The sequence below is a fragment of the Dipodomys merriami genome, unplaced genomic scaffold, assembly GCF_024711535.1.
Source record: "Dipodomys merriami isolate MVZ:Mamm:240054 unplaced genomic scaffold, mDipMer1.0.p SCAF_33, whole genome shotgun sequence".
NCBI classification, from domain to species: Eukaryota; Metazoa; Chordata; class Mammalia; order Rodentia; family Heteromyidae; genus Dipodomys; species Dipodomys merriami.
Genome location: NW_027204826.1, coordinates 7,612,192 through 7,626,277, shown reverse-complemented (window position 1 = coordinate 7,626,277; position 14,086 = coordinate 7,612,192). Strand labels below are relative to the sequence as shown.

Genomic DNA, 14,086 nt, shown 5'->3' with positions numbered 1-14,086 from the left:
CTCTTTTTTTGGGGGGTGGGGGTTTAGGGGTGTGGGTAGAGAGGATCATGCCTTCTGCGCTGCCCACTGACCTTTCCCAGCTCTGCTCCAGGGGCCGACCGGTGCCAACCATTCTGTTCCTTCTGGACACTTGGGGAGAAAGAGGGTGTCCAGCCCCCCCCCCACTTCCATCAGCCTTTTCATCCCCTCCACCCTCCAGCCTCCCCCCCCCCAGCCCACACCACGGCGGGGTGCGGGGGGACAGAGCCTGGCGCGTTTGGTGAGCCTGTGGCGGCCTCTGGCGGAGCGCGGGCGCGCAGGGCCGCGGCGGGGCGCCGTGGCGAGGTGAGGGCGCGCGCGCCGGGGCGCAGGGGGGCGCCGGGGAGATCCGCAGCCGGGCCGCGCGCTGGCGGGCGCTGACGGGGGCGGGGGCCGCGCCGAGCGGAGCCGCAGGGCGGCGGCGGCGGTTCCCCGGTTCTTCCACCCACCCGGGAGCATTCGGGGGAGTGGGGGGGGGGGAGGAAGTTCGGCGCTGGCAGAGCATGGGGCGGTGACGCCGCACACCGGCCTCCCGCGCCTGCCAGCCGGGGCGATCGGGCGGCGGCGGAGAAGGAGGATGCAACCTTCGCCGACGGCTCGCCTACCGGGGTGCTGGGTAAGCCCCGGGGAGGGAGTGTGGGGGGATGTGGGGAGTGGAGGGGCGCCCCGGGCTGGGGCTCTAGGAGAGGGTGTGTGTGTGTGTGTGTACGGGAGAAGGGGGTGGAGGATCCTGGAGGTGGGAGACCCAGCTGCAGGTGAGGGGTGCGAGGGTCGGCGGCACCCCGGGGGGTGGCCACCTCCTCCCCGCGTGCGGGCAGCGGCCGGCTGGGGCGCAGAAGTGGAGACCGGGCCAGGCGCCTCCGATCGCCCGCGGTGTAAACTTTTCCCCTGGCGACGGCGGACTGCAGGGGTGAAGCTGCGCGGCGGGGAGCCGTGGGGCGAACCCCCCTCCCTCCCCCACCGGGCTGATGCAGCCTGGTTCGGATGGGACCGGGTGCAGGGCGGGGAGGGGGGGAGCCCACCCCTCACTTCCCCCCCTCCACACACACACCATGAGAGACCAGGAGGACGCGATCGCCCCTCACCTGGAAGGTTCCATACCCCACTCCCACCCCATCTCTCCCCCCCCTCACGCCTCGGAAGGTTCCGGGCGTTCATGGCAGGGTGGGCGCAGGGAAGGGGGGGGGCGGCACGCGAGGCCACTGCACCCCGGCCGCGCGCTCCCAGCCGGAGAGGAAGGGCGGGCGCTGCACCCCGGGGCTGGAGCGCATGGCTGGCTGCGACCCAGAGGCCCGAGGTGGGGAGGGAAGAGGAACGGGGGGGGGGGGAGTGGGGGATAAGTGGGGGGGATCTCTGCGGACCCCGGGACGAGGGTGGCCGATCTGAACCCGGAGTGGCTAGGACTGGGGTGGCAGAGAGGCTGCGGCTCTGCAGTACCGCCACCATCACCACCACCATGTCCCTGCCCACCCGCGTGGGGCGCCGCTGGCCTTGGCCAGTCAACAACCAACCCTGACCTCCCCCCCCCCCCCAGCCCCGGGAGAGCAGAGTCTCCCCTGGTGTATGGAGGAGGGGGAGGCTTGGGGAGGGGTCGAAGGTTGGGGATGGGGGAGGGTGACAAGAGAAGGCTCTTGGATCTCCACACACACACACACACACACAACACACCCCACCACCCCGCTCTTGCCCCCTGGTCCAGCCAAAATACCCCCCCCCTTCCACATAACCACCCCATACCACCCCCCCAGGACCCGCCCAGGTTGAGCCTTTTTTATTCTTCCCAGTAATGGAAGAGGGCTTTTTTTTTCAGGTGGACGTGCTTTATGTGCTCCCCAAATCTAAAGTTGTGGGGGTGATGGGGGGTCTCCCCAACAAAGAGAAGATTCCTCGTTGAACTCTGGGTTGTTGGCATTTGCTGAGCCTCTGCCTGCCTGGTGCGCAGGTGGCGAAGTTCGGTGTGCCTTGTCTGAGCTGCCTGGGCTGGAGACACGCAACCAGCCTCTTGCCTGGGTTACAATCGCCTTCATTAAGGCCCAGCTCCCATTATTAAGTCATTTAGTCATGGGGGGGGGTGGGTAGGATGCTCAGGAAGTACGAAGTCTCTCTTAGAGGCAGTCCTATTATTGCCAGCCTGGAGAACGACTTTGTTTTTTTTCTAAATGTGTGTGTGTCTCTCTCTCTTTTTTTCCTCCTTTTTTTCCACCTACTTTTCCTTCTCTCCTCCCCCCCCCTCCCCACACCTCCCCAGCACCTTGTACAACCAGGAGGAGCCCGCTGGCTTTGAACCAGGTGTCAGAGATTTCAGAAAAGGTAAATGATTCCACCTTGTGGATTTAAGAGATTCAAGGTGATGGTGCTTTGGAAAACTTGAGAGCGCTGATTTGAATCGTGGAAACCGTGGGGGTGTTTACTAATGTACTAAAAATAAAAATAAAGTAGTATTGGAGACCTGGAAAGGGGTGGGGAAGTGGAATCAATTCGAATGATTTTTTTGCACCCTGTCAGTGCCCAACTGGAAATTCAGCCTTACTGTCATCTGTCTGTTACCCACCTAACTGCCCGGTGAACATTCTAGAAGTCACTTGGTGTGTGTATGTGTGTGTCTGCTGGCAGGAAGGGGACATGGTGAGGCAGACACCTTGTCTGTCTGTACGTGTTGTTGTGTGGTCGTAGCATATAACTTGGTTTAAATCAGTGGCACCAAAAAAAATCAGTTATAGTCTAATGTTGGCCCCTTTTCTGTACTTTTCAGGCTCAAGATCAAGTTGGAGAGAAGAATCTTTATTCTCACAAACTTCATCTTGTTTCCACAACTATTCTCATTGGGAATGGACAATGGAAAGGTCTCTAGCTTTATCATGATCAAAAACCTCCTTCTCTTTTGTATTTCCTTGAACTTAACCAGTCACTTCGGGTGAGTTATTATCTGTGCTTTTGGGCCTTGGGGTTTTTTGTTTGCTTGTTTTTGTTGTGTTGTGTTGTGTGGGTTCTGGGGCTTGAACTCTGAGCCTGGGTGTTGATCCTGAGTTTTTGGGCTCAAGGCTAGTGCTCTAGCACCATAGCATCATTTCCAGGCTTTTGGGGGGATTTTTTGGTAGTTAATTGGAAAGGAGTGTCTTACGGATTTTCTTTCCTGGGGCTGGCTTTGAATCTCCATCCTCAGCTCTCAGTCTCCTGATTAGCTAGGATTACAGGCGTGAGCCACTGACCCCCCAGCTTGTTTGGTAGTTGTGAGGGGTGGGGGCATTGGAGCCTTGAAGAGAGGAGCAGTAATTCAGCAAGCCCTGGCTTGTCCCTTTTTCTGTCTGACTCCCTTCAGCTTATTGTAAATAAATGAAAGCCTTTCCCTTGACCTACAGATACATTCCTCCTGAGCCAAGCGGCTCCAGGTGTGTGTGTGTGTGTGTGTGTGTGTGTGACAGGTCGGTGGGAGGGGGGGAATTCTCTGGAGTGAGTCACAGAAAACGAAGCTATTATTTGTCAGAAATGGAAGCCAAAGATGTTTCAGAGTAAGCCACGTTCCCTCCTACTGGGATTAAAACTAGCTTCAGAAGTTCATGTACATAAAGGATGTCTGCTGCTGTTAGACTGGACAGCATGCAGCATTTAGATGGTCCTTTGGAGGCAATTCTTTATGGCATTGAATCTATCTTTCAAGCCAGGCTACCAAAGTACCCAACTCAGTCCTGGCTTGAGCCAAGGGCCTGGGACAGCCCATGTAAATGCAGAAATCTCAGGCTACACCTGGCTATGATTTAAAAGATACCCCTGAGATTCTGCATACGACCACTTCTTGAGCCCCTTCCACTTGATTGTTGTTGGTGTAGATAGCCCTGTGTCAATCCTCACCTTGGTCCATTAAACTAGTTTGAATCAGTGTTCCAGATGTGGCTTCTGCAAAGGTAGCTGTTGCTCCTCTAATTTAGCCCATCTCTGCCAGGGTTTCAAAATTCTTCTGGTTCATGATAAATCATTGCAACCTAAAGCTGATGGAATTCCAAGGAATTCCCTTTCGGGATCAATGTTGCCAAAGTGTTAGTTCTATTATGTCCGGAGGATGCACAGTGTATTCTGGTTCATGATAAATCATTGCAACCTAAAGCTGATGGAATTCCAAGGAATTCCCTTTCGGGATCAATGTTGCCAAAGTGTTAGTTCTATTATGTCCGGAGGATGCACAGTGTATTCTGCACATGTGTAAACCTTAAAGGCAGATTGGGTAGACAGCGACTACAGACAAGTAAAAATGTCTTCTTCTAGGGCCAGGGCATTTACAGTTTATCCTGTGGACCATTCTCTGCTCTGCTGAGCCTTGAAGATTTGAGCAGAGAAAGAAAAGGACAGACTTAAAGTCTTCCTTCTTAGGTGCTGTCACAGTAGCTCAGGTGGGTGTAAGCCCATGTGTGAGTCTGTCCAGCAGGGTATAGTAAAGCAGTGTGCCCATCTCTCAGCATTACTGGCCACATGAATGGAAACAGGTGTGTGATGTTCTTCTGGCCCTGTCTATCTGAAGGGAGGCCTACTCTCCAAGGCCTTAAATGAAGGCTTTCCTTTCTACATCCTCTGCAACTGTTCAGTCTTAGAAGCTCTGGCGTCCACTGTGTTTTTCTGAATGGAAGGCGTATTCATTGGTGAACTGCTACAGAGCACATCATGTTATGATTGTAGGCATGGTGGGATTTGGGTTTATTTACTGTTCGACTGTGTATAGGCAGTGATCTTTTGGAATTGACACATTCATGAGAGAACTGGGTGGGAAACTTACAGCTTTTTTGACAATTTAGCCTGAAACCGGAAGCCGCTTGTACAAGTTGTTATAGTAGATCTCTCATTTTGTTCTGTAGGTCATGTACAAAGTAGATGGTAATGATGATGTTCTAGAAGGAATCACTGAACACGTAAACCCTGAATCTTTCTAGAAGATTCACTGTTGCAGAATGTTTTGATTTTTTTAGCTAGACATATTTTTAATAGCCCACTATAAAACACTAGAAACATGTGGGATATAATAAAGTATAGGGAAGCAAAAGGTCCTTAATTCAGCTACTCACTCAGAGATGATTATCTTTTGCATTATTGTAGCTTTTTTTTTTTTTTTTTGTCAGTCGTGGGGCTTGGGTACTGTCCCTGCACTCTTCAGCTCAAGGCGAGCGCTCTACCACTTGAGCCACAGTGGCACTTCTGGTTTTCTAGCGGCTTACTGGAGATAAGAGTCTCATGGACTTTCTTGCCTGGGCTGGCTTTGAACCATGATCCTCAGATCTCAGCTTCCTGAGTAGCTACGATTATAGGCGTGTGCCACCGGTGCCTTATTTTTTTCCTTGCTTCTGTGTCTATTTCTGTACAGTTGTGAACGCATTGTGTGATCAGTTTTTTATTATTTTTGTGGACCTAATATGTTATATATATGTATATATATTTAACAAATTCTTTAAACTATATACTTTAAAAAAAATGAACAGCTATTATTATAGCGCATGCATGCATTGGCTTAACTTCTTCCCTCCTTTGAAATGCCTACTTGTCTCTGACTTTGCAATCACAAAATTTCCTGGAAAGAAAGTATTTGCTTTGCAGCTTTAAAAAAACTCTTTGAAATTATTTCTCTTAAAAGATATTCCTGTAAGTGAAATTTTATTCAGGGCTCTTTGAGTGTTTTTAACTCTTGTTATGTATTAGGCTTTTCCAGATAGGACCTTGCTATCTATATTTTTCAGGTTAGCCCGGATCATATTATGTAGTTGAGTCTGGTCCTAAACTCTGAATCTTCGTGCCTCAGCCTCCCAAATGCTGGGTTTAGGACTTTGAACTCTTTTTTTTTTCTTTTTTTTGGAAGTCGTGGGTCTTGAACTCTGGGCCTGAGCACTTGTCCCTGAGCTCTTCAGCTCAGGGCAAGCACTCTACTACTTGAGCCACAACGCCACTTCCGGTTTTCTGGTGGTTCATTGGCAATAAGAGTCTCATGAACTTTCCTGCCCAGACTGGCTTTGAACCACGATCCTCAGATCTCATCCTCCTGAGTAGCTAGGATGACAGGTGTGAGCCCTAGGCACCCAGCAGGGCTTTGAACTTTTGACTCTGCCATGTCTACCTGCTTTTAATAAAAAGGGGATTTCAGTCAAAACTCTTTCTGTCCAGCAAACAACAACTACAAAGCACAGCCTAAGAGAGACCCAGCAGGCATTTTTTCCTCTTCTACAGGGTTGCTCTCATTTGCACATTCCCTAAATGTATGTAAGAGTAGTTTTGTTGAAAACCCAAAGGCAGCTTCATAACAATTTTTTTTTTTACTTTACATTTTGACAGAATAATAGCGAGTGCAATGCAGAGTGCCTGTTATTTTATTTTTTTTTGGGGTCTGGTCATGGGGCCTGAACTCTGGGCCTAGGCACTGTCCCTCAGCTCTTCAGCTCAAGGCTAGCCTTCTACCACTTGAGCCACAGCGCCACTTCCGGCTTTTTGCTTATGTGGTGCTGAGGAATCGAACCCAGGGCCTCATGCATGCAAGGCAAGTGCTCTACCACTGAGCCACCTTCCCAGCCCAAGAGTGCCTGTTCTTGTGAGAGTTTCAGAACAGTGGAGTCTCTGTGGGAATCAGACACCCTCAGCCCCATCCTCCAGCTGGGGCAGGTGGATGGATGAAGAGCTAATAATGTAGGAGGTCCACAAAGCCAAGAATCGCTGGGGTTCCTTATTTGTCAGTCTTCCATGTCATTCTGCCTGGATCTATTGTATGATCCTTTGACTACAGACAGTCAGTCTGGAGAGAAAAGGAAGTCTAATTCTCAAAGATGTCTTCAGCGTCCGAGGTAGAGGTTTCTATACTCTGAGATCGGGTGTAGTCAGTAATCTGAGCAAGCTCTATGTTTTTTTTTCCCCCCTTCTCCCTAAGAAAGAGTTGATGTAATTAGAATTCAAAAGAAAAGTGAAGGGCTGGGAAGGTGGCTCAGTGGTAGAGTGCTTGCCTTGCGTGCATGAGGCCCTCGGGTTTGGTTTCTCAGCACCACATAAGCAGAAAGAGCTGAAAGTGGCACTGTGGCTCAAGCGGTAGAGTACTAGCCTTGAGCTGAAGACCTGAGGGACAGCGCCCAGGCCCAGCGTTCAGGCCCCACAACCAGCAAAAAACAAACAAACTAACAAACAAAAAAGAAAAGTGAAAAGCTTAGATTCGTGTGGCTTACATCTGTAATCTATAGTTCAAAGCCAGCCTGGGCAGGAAAGTCCAGGAGACTCTTATCTTCAGTTAACCACCAAAAAACCAGAAATAGAGCTGTGGCTCAAATGGAAAAGTGCTAGCCTTGAGCAGAAAAGCTCAGGGACAGTGTCCAGGCCTTGTGTTCAAGCCCCAATAATGGCACACACACACACACACACACACACACACAGAGGTGAAAAAAAATCTGTGTTTCAACATGAATCTAGAACCAGACAAATGCTGACATTTTAAAATGCAATCACTAGAGTCCAGAGAGCCGGTTAAGGTAAGAGAGGGATACAGAAAGCCAGGCTAGCCAGCAGCTGGTAGCTCCTATCTGTAATCCTAGCTAAACAGAAGGCTGAGATCTGAGGATTGAGATTCAAAGGCAGGTCAGGCAAGAAAGTCGGAGAGATTCTTAACTCCAATTAACCACCGAAAAGCCTGAAGCATTGCTGTGGCACAAGTGGTAGAGCACAGCCTTGAGTACAAAAGCTCAGAAACAGCTCCCAGGCCCTGAGTTCAAGAGGAAGGAGGGAAGGAAGGAAGGAAGGAAGGAAAGAAGGGAGGGACGGAGGGAGGGAAGGAGGGAGGGAGGGAGGGAGGGAGGGAGAAAGCTAGGCAGGGAAGAGGAGCCGAAACAATGTGAAACATTGTCCAAAATTGAGTATGCAGTATTTAGGAAAAGGGTGTTGAATTTGAAAAAAATGTATTTGTAAGAGGGAAATCCATTTGGCAATTATATAAGACAATTAATGTAAAATATCTTCAAAAATATGATGAGTAGTATTTCTTTCTTTTCTCTTCATCCTATTTGAAATTTGACCAGTCGCCAGCAGCTCACTAACAATAGCCTTTATGATTCTGCTATTAGTTTTAAATTATAAAACAGACATGAGCCAGACACACAACAGAAGTCTTATTGACAGCCTGCCTTCTGCCTGGAACATTTGAAAATATGGAATTATTTAAGGCATTATTATTATTTTAGTGAAACCTGTAAGCTAAGGTACATGATAAAGACAAGCTAGCACTGGAATAATATTTGAATCCACATGATGTTTTTTCTTTTTCTTTTTGTTTTTTGTTTTTTTGGATTCCAGTCGTGGGGCCTGAACTCTGGGTCTGGGCGCTGTCCCTCAGCTCTTCAGCTCAAGGCTAGCACTCTACCACTTGAGCCACAGCACCACTTTTGGCTTTTTTTTCTGCTTATGTGGTGCTGAGGAATTGAACCCAGGGCCTCATGCATGCAAGGCAAGCGCTCTACCACTGAGCCACCTTCCCAGCTCAACACATAATGTTTTTATAATATCTAATAGGCTAGGCTATGGTGGCTCATACCTATAATCCTAGCTACTCAGGAGACTGAGATCTGAGGATCATGGTTCAAAGCCAGCCTGGGCAGGACAGTCTATGAGACTCTCATCTCCAATGAACCACCAGAAAACCAGACATGATGCTATGGCTCAAAGTGGTAGACCACTAGCCTTGAGCTGAATAGCTCAGAGACAGCTCCCAGGCCCTGAGTTCAAGCCCGAAGACTGACAAAATAAGAAAAAATAAACCTAATATGAAGTTTAAACTGGAATTCATTGATCATCACTTGAGGGGAAAAAATCATATTTTATTGGTCTAGGTAGACCAGTGCTAATTGTGAGATAGGTCTGAAAATTCTGAACTCAATCTTATGGCTCATTCATTTAATTGTATGAAGCCTATTTTACAGATTGAGCTATTGAAAAAGGTTCTGGAGGATGAGGGAAGAAAACATGTGTTGGAATTTTATGATGTGGGAACTGCACATTGGATCCTGGAAAACAGTATCTTAGCACTAGCAATGAAAAGCAGGCTCTTGAAACCACTTAGAAATATAAACAGAAGGTTATTCTTTATTTGTGTACATGAACGTGCCAGCTTAGGTGTTTGGTCTCACAAAGGCCTTTTCTTTCTCGTAATTCAAGGACAGTTCCCATCTCTTAACTAGAGCAGAAAGTACATTCTCTCTGAATCATGCAGGCACTCAAAATGTCTTCTGAAATGGAAAGTTCTTTCTTGTGTTTCCCCAGATGACAAATTCTTCCCGCCCTGTTGCTCCAGGTTCATGAGACCCAGGACATATGGTCGTTACAACAATCATTAGAAATAGAAAGAAAAAAAACCATTCAGAAAGTACACTGAAGCAGTTCATAGAACAAACACAATGGCTTGTCTAAGTAGAAGCTTTGGGGACAACCAGAGATCAGAAAGGTAGTTTCTTTAAAAAAAAAAAAAAAAAACAAAGTATGTGGGTGCTCATGATGGGGTTGTAGTGTCACAGCTCACATAAACATTCACACACACACACACATGTAAGCACACATGTCCACACGTACACACACCTGGCCAGGTACCAGTGGCTCATGCCTATCATCCTAGGTAGTCAGGAGGCTGCGATCTGAGGATCACAGTTCAAAGCCTGAATTTGGAAATGGAGCTGTGGCTCACGTGGTAGAACACTAGCCTTACGCAAAGAAAGCTCCAGGACAATGCTCAGGCCCTGCGGTCAAGCCCCAGGACTGAAACACACACACACACACACACACACACACACACACACATACACACACACACACACACACACACACACACACACACACTAAAAAAGGCACCTAAAGGAAAAAAATTATTTCCGGGTGATAATGTTTTATACAGGAAACTTTTAGGCTGCTCCTCATACCAATAGTCAGTGGGCAGCTCTCAGAAGGAAAGGAGAAGCCTAGCCCTTTATCAGTACGCTGCTAATCAGCCCAGGGTGTGACTCACTGGCTCAGCTCAGAGGAACAAAGGAACATGTGGGTTTTTCAGATTTTTTTAACAAAGATTCCATGGCCATGAGACACATATTTTAATTAATGTGGAATTTTAGAGAAAAAGTATTAGAACGCCTAAAAGGCAAAAAGAAATCTTAAAACTCTCACAATGTGTAGTGTGTGTGTGTGTGTGTGTGTGTGTGTGTGTGTGTGTGTGTGTGTGTGTGTGTGTGTGTGTGTGTGTGTGTGTGTGTGTGTCCTGGGGCTTAAATTCTGGGCTGGGACTCTGTCCCTGAGCTCTTTTTTTGTTATTGTTTAAGGTGGGTGCTCTACCAATTGATCCACAGTTCCACTTCTGACTTCTGGAATGGTCTATTGGAGATAAAAGTCTCATGGCTTTCCTTCCTTGGACTGGCTTCAAACCACAGTCCTTAGATCTCAGCCTCCTGAGTAGCTAGGATGATGGTCGTGAGCCACCTGAGCCAGGCAATGTAATTTTCACACACACACACACACACAAACACACACACGCACACAATCTCATTTTGTAAGTGAGAAGAGTTTTGGGCTTTAGAGCTCAGAGAAAGGTGTAACAGATTCTGCCATCTGCAAGTGGTAGAATCAAGTCCATTGGAGCTTTGCATGTATTCTTATTGGAAAAGCCTTCTCCAAAATGTCCCAATATTTAGGGTGTCACAAATAGGATAAGATGTAAGGAAAGGGGAGATGGGAAATCTAGATATTTGAAAAAAAGAATATCTGAATGCAGAATTCAAATGAAACAGTGGACCAACCACAGCTCAAGTAAAGATCATGCAAGATGGTGGTCATGAAATCAAATGCCACAGGAAAAGAAAGAACTAGCACAAAGTAGGCTTTTGTACAGCTTTGGAAATCCCACTTGATGTATATTATTTTAGGATTATTTCAAACTCAAAAGACAGAATCTAAAAGATAATGAAAGGCAGGGCAGTTAACTTCAGGCCTTTTTTTTTTTTAAAAAAAGATTAAGTTAGATACTTTTTAATAGAAGCCAAATACAAAATAACTCAGAGAACAGAGCTATCTAATTCTTCCCACCCCTACACACACACACACACACACATTAAAATTTTCTTTGCCCTCAGAGCATTGATTAATTTTTTGCTGTTATGACTGAAACTGGACCTTGAATTCAGAGCCTTAAATGCTTGCTTGGCTTTATTTTTCTCTTGCTGGCACTTTATCAGTTGAGCCACACCTCCACTTTTAGCGATTTGCTGGTTAATTGGGTGTAAGAGTTTCTCAGATTTGTTTGCCTGGGCTGTCTCTGGACTGTGATTCTCAGATCTCAGCCTCCTGTGTAGCTAGGATTATGGCAAAAGCAACCAGTTCCTGCTAATATTCAGCTAACAACAACTAGAGAGAGAGAGAGAGAGAGAGAGAGAGAGAGAGAGAGAGAGAGAGAGAGAGAGAGAGAGAGAGAGAGAGAGAGAGAGAGAGAGAGAAGAGAGAGAGAGATCATTATTCCATAATTAGTTTTGTTTATACCTCAAGCTCTGAGGAATAGCATGAAGGATCTTTTTTCTTTTGCTCAAGGCTAGTACTCTACCACTTGAGCCTCAGCTAGGATTAAAAGCATAAGCTGCGGGTGCTTGGCTACAGAGTATCATAGCTCTGATCTCCGGTGCCTACTTCTCTGTGTGACATCAGAAGTTACTTCAACTTCAGCTCAGTTTCCACATCTGAAAATGGCTATAAGCTAGATCCTACTGCACAGGAAATGTGTGCAAAGGTCCATTGCTCCAATAATGCTACATGCTTGGACAGATCCCAGAGTTGTGTGTGCATGTATGTGTGCATGTGTGCATGTGCGTGTGTGTGCATGTGTGTTTATGACATACACACATGGGGGACATTGAGATTTACTAGCCCCAGAGAGCCAGTGTGATCTGGACTGAGCCCCCAGCACAGTGACGTATAGACCTTCACCACGTGTGCAAAATCACTTCCGGGTTGTCATCCCAGGCGGGAGTAGCCACACCGGTGACTGTGCTGTGTGTATGTATGTGGGCCTGACCAGAGACCAAGGCGTTGTTCTCGGTGTTGAGAATCCACAGTGGGCAGCGTGAAGCCGGCCTTTAGGGAGGATGTGTTCTGGTGGGAGTGAACCAGGCAGCAAACACACCAGGTATCAAGTGATGGTGGTTGCTGTGGAGAATAACGGTGAGAGATGGTGAGTGTTGAAGGCGAGGCTGTGGTAGGAACCCAAGGCAGGTGGTCATGTGAGAGATACTATTCAGACCAGACTGAACAGGACTAGTGATTGATGAACTGGCTTAGTGATCAATACAGGGTGTTGAGGCAGGGCCGGCGGGGTGTATTGGGGGAGGCAAAGGGGCTGGGGTGGGAGGGGCAAGAGAGATCAGTAGGAGGCATGATCACAGAGGAATTGGGACAGTAGGACCCCATGGTGAAGGAGTAGTAGGCCTCCCTGGGTAGGATCCATTGGTTTTTACCATGAAGGTGGAAGGGAATCCATCACAAGGCCATCTGCTGTGTTTGAGCTGGGACTTGCTGTGAATCCCAGGCTGATGTCCAACTTCCGGCCTCAGGCAGTACTTCCCTGTGAGCCTCCCAAGTAACCATGGCTCACGCCTACCATCTTAGCTAGTCAGGAGGCTGAGATCTGAGGATCCTGGTTCAAAGCCAGCCCCTCAGGAAAGTCTAGGAGGCTCCTCTCTACATTTAACCACCACCAGAAACCTGGAAGTGGTGCTGTGGCTCAAGTGGTCGAGTGCTAGCCATGAGAAAAGGTGCTTAGGGACAGTGCCCAGGCTCTGAGTTCAAGCCCCATGCTTAATAATTAATTAAAGATCACTCAGTCTGCATGCTAAGTGAATAGATAAGGTATAATGAAGGGTGGGGATAGGGGAAAAATGAGAGAAGCAGTGAGGACAATGAAGAGGTCTTGCAAGCAAACCCAGATGTCTTGATTGCTTGAGGTAAACAAGGAAAGAGAAGGGTTAAGTATTCCACCTGGAAACCAGATGGGTTCAATTGCCTCTCACTGCACTGGAGAAGATAGAAGAGGTTTAGGTAGAGAAAACCATGGCTGCAGCGCTGGTTTTAGAGGCCTCCCCAATCCCTCCGCCCTTCTGTTGGTAGGTCATAGGGCTTGAACTCAGGCACTATGAGTTCAGTCACTAGGCACTGTCCCTGAGCTTTGTGCACTTTACCACTTTGAGCTACTCTCAGATTTCTGGTGGTTTATTGAAGGTAAGAACCTTATGGACTTTCCTGCCTAGGCTGGCTCTGAACCATGATCCTCAGATCTCAACCTCCTACGTAGCTAGGATGATAGGCGTGAGCCACCACTGCCAGGTTTCTAAACCCTTTGAGATGTCTATTCCTTCTCCTGGTTTGGCAAAGCCAAACCAGGCCATTGGACATGGAGGTATGGAGGCCTGAGACGGGGCTGGATCAGTGGGTTTGAGATTCATCTATGGATGGGAGGCATTGAAAGCCAGTGGATCAGATGAGACTTGATGGAGTTTGAGTAAAGACAGAAGAGAAATGACATCCCTAGATTGTTGGTGGTGTTTAAAGGTCAGAAAAGGCAGAGTCAGGGACTGGGAAGGTGGCACAGTGGTAGAGTGTTTGCCTCGCATGCATGAGGCCCTGGATTTGATTCCTCAGCACACCATAAGCTGAAAAAGCGGGAAATGGTGTTGTGGCTCAAGTGGTAGAGCACTAGCCTTGAGCTTAAGTGCTGAGGGACAGTGCCCAGGCCCAGAGTTCAAGCCCTATGACCCACAAAAACAGAAAAAGAAAAAGAAAACAAGAAAGGGAAGAGTGGAACAAAACTAAGAAGAAGAACAAAGAGAATAACATCCTAAGACCAAGTGGAGAAAAGAAAAGGCACTGTGTTCCATTTTGCCAGATGTTACTCATTGGTCCTCGGAGATGAGAATCAAGATTTGATCTTTGGATCAGGCAATGTAGGTTCACCTTTGGGGATGAGTTTCTTGGGGATGCAGGTGGAAACAGCTGGAAGAAAACAGCTGGAGGAAAAGAAGGGAGGAGAGGGAACCGGGATTTTTAC

General features: G+C 47.9%; 1 protein-coding gene across 3 annotated transcripts in view; it reads left to right on the top strand.

The window, feature by feature from the left end:
* The first annotated feature begins 262 nt into the window (after positions 1-262).
* Gabra5 (gamma-aminobutyric acid type A receptor subunit alpha5) overlaps positions 263-14,086 on the top strand; it is a 58,980-nt gene continuing 45,156 nt past the window's right edge. The window contains exons 1-3 of one of the 3 annotated variants that reach the window (XM_070043067.1): positions 263-324; positions 2,267-2,328; positions 2,771-2,932. In XM_070043067.1, the coding sequence (XP_069899168.1) occupies positions 2,847-2,932 (86 nt within the window). In that variant the 5' untranslated portion in view covers positions 263-324; positions 2,267-2,328; positions 2,771-2,846. Of the gene's footprint in view, positions 325-519; positions 635-1,229; positions 1,316-2,266; positions 2,329-2,770; positions 2,933-14,086 lie in introns of those variants that run through there. The other 2 variants (XM_070043066.1, XM_070043068.1) reach the window with 2 other exon arrangements.